Source organism: Vespula pensylvanica, chromosome 4 (assembly GCF_014466175.1).
Source record: "Vespula pensylvanica isolate Volc-1 chromosome 4, ASM1446617v1, whole genome shotgun sequence".
Lineage (NCBI taxonomy): Eukaryota > Metazoa > Arthropoda > Insecta > Hymenoptera > Vespidae > Vespula > Vespula pensylvanica.
Window position 1 is genome coordinate 7,373,030 of NC_057688.1, and position 6,041 is coordinate 7,379,070.

Below are 6,041 nucleotides of genomic sequence, written 5' to 3' on the forward strand. Positions count from 1 at the left end.
AAAAAAAAGAGAGAGAGAGAGAAAAGAAAAAAAAGGAAGAATAAAAAGAAGAGAGTTTAAAAAAAGAAATAAACTTCTTTTGGGCGCTTAGAAGTATTACCTTTTATAGAGTGTCTAGTCGATGACACATACGTAATAAAAGACAAATTGGAAAACCATGGTGTACCTAAGCGTCTGTACAATTTCGCTCTTCTAATGGAAATTTCGTATGGTCGACTTAAAAAAAAAAAAAAAAAAAAAAAAAAGAAAAAAAAAAAGACCGACGAAGTAAAAAGTATAATATAAAAATTATCTCGTGAATTGTCGGTTGTCCTTCCCACGTTTACCCACCTGGCGGAAGGTCTTGGTACGTTGCAACTGTCGTGAGGCATTTGGATTGTTCATGTTCTTGAAGAAACCATAACCGCCCCCGCCGAGCCTTTTTCGTGGCCGCGAATCTTTGCTAGCTCCCACTTCTGTTAGTTGTTATCGTGTTAAGGAACAAGATAGGTATATATGTAAGTAGTTGTTAAACTACATCGGCCAAAGTAAACTTTTAAACAGGTGGGAAGTTATGTTTGAAGATTTAAGATCGGTAAACGTTTTAAGATCTCATTTTTTTCTTCTTCTTGAAAAACTACACTTATAACGAATAGCTAAAAAAACTATTTTAAAAGTCAATTCTTCACAGTGGCTATGAAATAACAGTGTACTTACAAGGTAATTGTTTTCAGAAGATTTCTAACGTAAGTAATTTGTCCGAAAAAAATTAGATCTTCAATCTTGAATACAATAACTTCTTCTACGAAACGAACAATATATTAAATATTTGTTCTTCTCTTTTTTGTTTCTTTTACTTTTTTATAGATATATTTTGTTATTTGTAAAAGGATACTCAGGTCTACAGCTGGTGGAACTAAAAATCCAAAAGATTTGGCAACCTTCGCCAAATCCAATGTCTGTACGTCAAATATCTGTTTGAGATGATGCGAATCGTATGCTCTGACATATGCCTTGAACGCTTCCTTCGCCGATATGTTTAAGAAGTAGTTCTTGGAGATCAATTTCTCGAGCTGAAAGAGGTAGTCTAAAAATCATGTGATCCAGTTTAAACGATAGAAATTACGAGAGCAAATTCGAGCTCGTCACTGGATGTTTAACAGTTTGTGATTGTTTTTCTTGTACTTTTATCTCTTCTCAAACGAACAACATATACGCAATAATATCAAATATCTCTATCTCATTAAATGATATATTATATATCGGATATAGAAGAAATAAACTTGATATATTATATATCGGATATGTCGTTAGTTTTCCTTCTGTCGTGAAATATAAATTGAGTAAATTTTATTTTGCCTCGTTACGAGATACTTGCATCGAGTTAAATAATAAAGAAAATAAAGTTAGTATACTTTCGAGTTAAGAAAAAAAAATGTTAAAGATGAAAGAGCAGATATGTCTACAGCAAAAGATATTCAAGATTTGTGAGATTTCTCGTGGGATTTCGAAATCGTATCTTTCAACGTTTAATTTCCAAGTGCAAACGAAGCGTCGCGGGGTTCCTGGATCGGTTTCGATCAGCTTAGATGTAAGAGGAGTAAGAGGAGAGGAAAGAAAAGGGAGTGGTGCGTGAATCACGCGTGTGGGCGCCATTTCGCACGTTTCTACCACAGAAGTCCTTCCTCCCCACTCCATTGAAACTCCTCTTTCCTCTCTGCAAACCATCCCCCACTCATCGTCTCAACGAATAGTATATGCAGTCACGTGTGAGTGTAAGAAAGATGAAAAATAAGGCGGAGGTCGTGCTCCATACAACTTGGAAAAGTTGGGAGAGGGAGAGAGATAGAGAGAGAGAGAAATAGATGCAATAGAATGAAACGAGATGGAATATGAGACAAGAAATAACATTATTGCGACTTGTATACTCGGTGTAAACACGAACGATTCGACGCACTTCCGTACTTCGTCTCTTGCACTTTCACGCGTCGAAGTAGCTCGTCTATAATTGCTTCTCTTTGTGCGATATCTTTCCTACATACGCTAGCTTTTGAATAATAAATTGTTCGAGATATTCATTATTTTAACTATGCGTGGCTGATACAAAACGATTATGTGTTCTCCAATCGCATTTTCTGCTGTTTTCATTTAAAGAACGGTTTCGTGCGATTTAGTCAAATTTCAAAAAAAGAAAAAGAAAAAATGGATTATTAAATTTTGTAATAAATAAATACCTGTAGTTGTATGTCCGCGATTTTGTTCCACGAAAAGTCGAATTCGTTGACCGGAACTTTAGCTTGTTTGAGATAACGAAGGAAACCTAATTCTTCTGGTCGTAGAATTAATAAAGCGTGTCCGCTACTACCTTCACCACGTGCCGTTCTTCCAACGCGATGAATATATTCCTACGTATAAATTAAGATGTTAGGTGTATCTCTATGTTTGAAAGTATGTCATGATGTTAACATATAACACTCCTTGGGATACCTTAGGATCATCCGGTGGATCGTATTGCACGATCCAATCGACATCGGGTATGTCGAGACCTCTAGCAGCTACGTCTGTACATAAAAGTATACCGGAAGAAGCGTTGCAAAATTGAAAAAATGTTGTAGTCCGTTTAGTTTGTTTTTGCTTTCCCTGTGTTAAATGAAAATTTTCATTATTTGTTACTAATATTGTATCGTATTGTAGATCAATCAATTTAATATAATATAATATGATTAATTTAATAAAATATATTGTAATATAAATATATTGAATACTCACGTGTATACTTAATACTGGAAGATCTATATAATTCAAGAGTTCGTGATGATACTTGACTGACATGCAGGAACTAAAGAATACCATAATTTTCCTTTTTCTATTTTTCTTTAAGAATGTGAATAAAAGTAGGAAACGTTTTTCGCTGGGACAAACTACATAGCCTTGTTCCAAACCTTCTACCGTTGCCTTTTCTTTTTCGTCATCGACACCAACATACACGGGTTCTTTCTTTAATGCTAAACTTGTCAATGCTTCTACTTTCTTAGTTTGAGTCGCACTGAACAACATAGTTTGTCTTCTTTCTGCAATAAAATTTATAGAATAACGTTAAGTATCTTCTCTAATTCTCTATGAAAATTTATAACGGTTCTTTTATTATGATTAATACTAACTTGGCAATATATTAATAATTTGTTTTAATTCCTCTTCAAAACCAATATCTAAAATACGATCTGCTTCGTCGATGATAAGACATTGTAGATTTTTATATAAAAAGTCAGGAGTATTTTGAAGATGATCTAATAATCTGCCTGGTGTAGCAACAATAATATTGATTCCTTTTGAAAGTTTTTGTGCTTCGGTTTGTCTGTTAGCACCACCCATTAATAGACCATACGTATGGTAATGATATTTCATTAATTCTTTTAAAACACCGAATGTTTGCATTGATAATTCTCTTGTAGGAGATATGATAATACATCCAGTACCTAGAATTATATATATATATATATATATATGTATGTATATATTAGATATATAAGCATGTACATTACAAGAGTTGATACATAGTTTTATATATATAGGACATACCGTTACGTGGCATAAATTTTAATTTATATATTAATTCTACAGCAGGAATTAAAAAGGCCAATGTCTTTCCTGATCCTGTTTTGGCAGCACCAATTAAATCTCTGCCTTCTAATAATGGTGGAATGGATCTAGCTTGTATCTCAGTCATATGTGTAAAACCCATATCTTTTATTCCTTTAAGGGTATTTTCACATACACGTTCATTTAAAGTCTCAAAACTATTATCTTTTGTTATTTCTAATCCTACAGAAGATCCAGGTACTACATACAAAAACAAATAATTTAATATTACTTCTTAAATGATAATAGAGTTATCATAAAACTTTTATCAAACTTACAGCTTTCCTCGACAACATCTTTACTATTCTTCAATTGTATATTATCACTTTCTTCCACGATATCTATTTCATCACTATTAACGTCATTGTTCTGCTCCTGGCTTGCTTCTTGTTCATTCTCAATTTTAGACGTTTTTAGTTCTTTTTTCTTTTCTAATAATTAAATATATTAGTATTATATATTCATAGATCTTACATAGATAACAATATATAACTTACTTTTCACAGGACCATCTTGTTTTGCCAAACGTTTGGTTCCAACTTTTTCTTCTACGTCATCTTGACCGATATTCTCCTCAAGATCTTTATTTTTAACTTCACCTTTAAATAATAATACCACAGAACATAATGAAAATCTGTTTTATTAACAAATTCGTATTTTTTATTTGTTAAAATATATTAAATAGTATATTGTAGAACGAAAAATACTTTGTTATAAATACATAACCTATATAGATTTCACTTACCATTTTGCTTGTCAGATCTTTCCTTTAATACTTTCAGTTTATTCTTTTCTCTTTTCCTAATCTTTCTCATTAAAACTTTATCGGGAATAGACATTTTTCTTTAAGAAATATTATACAGAAATAAATTTTATTTACACGAATCTAAAAACACTTTTGAAAAATGCCCACGTGTTACACATGTAAAACTACGAAGGATGTTCATCACATTTCCTTCGAAGCGCGCGACTAGCGACAGACGTGGATAAAATGTGAACTACAAACATATATCTATCGTATCGATTTCTATGATAGTAATAACGCTTTGACCAATTGCGTTGCTCGCATTGGCTGCCATAACAGAAGTGATCAAAAATTCAATACGACATATTTGTATTATTAACCAATCAGATTGCGAGGTTATCTAATGTCACAATTCAACGCGATAAATGAAACATTCATAAACTAATTGAATAAATTACAAATTAAGACATCGCAAATTAAATTACTTACTTAAATATCGAATTGAAGTCCTTTAGTCTTTTCATTCTCGAAGTATGAAAAGAAACTGACTCTCAATGTCAATCTAATGTTCTTTCTAATTGACATTACACGAGAGACGAAGCCTGAAAAAAAAAATTATTATATATTTAATACGTCTTAAGAGTTATATGATATTATACGGTATATATTATTATTTAAATATTACCACATCATACTCCAAGTACACTGTACATTATTTAAATAATTATAAAATCGGATTTATAAGACGATTAAACGTAGTTGTACGGAAAGAGAATATTTCGATGCGTAGTCCTCAGAAAACGAAAGGAAACTAATATAGCAATACAAAAGAAAATTGCTTAGATACAGTCGAAAATATTCGAATTCATAAAACATAACAATAATATAATACTTTTTGTAAATTGTTTGTCGATCTCGTTAATTAGTATATTCTTCTAAAATACTATGTATTTTATATATCAATCGATTTTTGAAAATATTAATGTAATTGCTTTACATGCATATTTTAATAAAAAGAAAAAGATAGTTATATATATATATATATATATATATATATATATATATATATAATAGATTAATATCAATACCGATACCAATCCAATAGCTAACAACAACAAAAAAACAAAAAACAATCGAGTGTTATAAAATTTTATTTCTGGTATATATGTGTGTGTGTGTATGTATGTATGTATGTATGTATGTATGTATGTATGTATACATTGTACTATTGAAGAATTAAGTAAAAGCATTTGTAAACAATCGAAAGACGATCAAAAGCTTAACCTTGGTAGGACTTTTCGCGTTTGTTCTCACTAACGCGTTACGCAGTTCTCATTTGTCTAAGCAATGATTCGGACGTGTTCAAACCTGCTCTTGCTTTCTTTAATTTCGATTCGTCTAACTTCGCATTTATATCACACATAATATTATAATCGTAATCCTCTTATATTTAATTCATAAGTTAAACATTTTTAGTTAAGGATTTTCTCATGGATAGCGACCATGAGAATATTTTATAACCTTAATTTAATTATTTATGATTCGTTAATCATATTTTATATAATTTAGAAATTTATAGGATCGTAATCCGCTTATATCTATTTTAGAGGTTAATTATTTTTAACTTAGAATTTTCTCATATACAGCGATCATCAGAATATAAATATATAAGTAAATA

At 30.9% G+C, this 6,041-nt stretch overlaps 1 protein-coding gene across 1 annotated transcript; it reads right to left on the bottom strand.

Annotated features, from left to right (window-relative positions):
• Window positions 1–55: 55 nt before the first annotated feature.
• Window positions 56–4,557, bottom strand: LOC122628971 (probable ATP-dependent RNA helicase pitchoune). The gene is made up of 10 exons (XM_043811914.1): window positions 4,364–4,557; window positions 4,116–4,217; window positions 3,897–4,049; window positions 3,559–3,819; window positions 3,141–3,455; window positions 2,749–3,050; window positions 2,467–2,619; window positions 2,214–2,384; window positions 875–1,052; window positions 56–455 (listed from the first exon to the last, which is right to left on the bottom strand). The coding sequence occupies exons 1-10, from the start codon at window positions 4,455–4,457 to the stop codon at window positions 289–291; spliced, it is 1,896 nt and encodes a 631-aa protein (XP_043667849.1). The 5' UTR covers window positions 4,458–4,557; the 3' UTR covers window positions 56–288.
• Between the last annotated feature and the right edge of the window lie 1,484 nt (window positions 4,558–6,041).

Bases quoted from the DNA above. Each gene is read 5' to 3' on its own strand.
- LOC122628971 (XM_043811914.1), bottom strand. From the start codon at position 4,457: ATGTCTATTCCCGATAAAGTTTTAATGAGAAAGATTAGGAAAAGAGAA. The intron at 4,050-4,115 runs GTAAGTTATATA...TTTAATTATTAG, and splicing joins ACAAGATGGTCCTGTGAAAA to AAAAGAAAAAAGAACTAAAA. The intron at 1,053-2,213 runs GTATTTATTTAT...TACCTCTTTCAG, and splicing joins TCGCGGACATACAACTACAG to CTCGAGAAATTGATCTCCAA.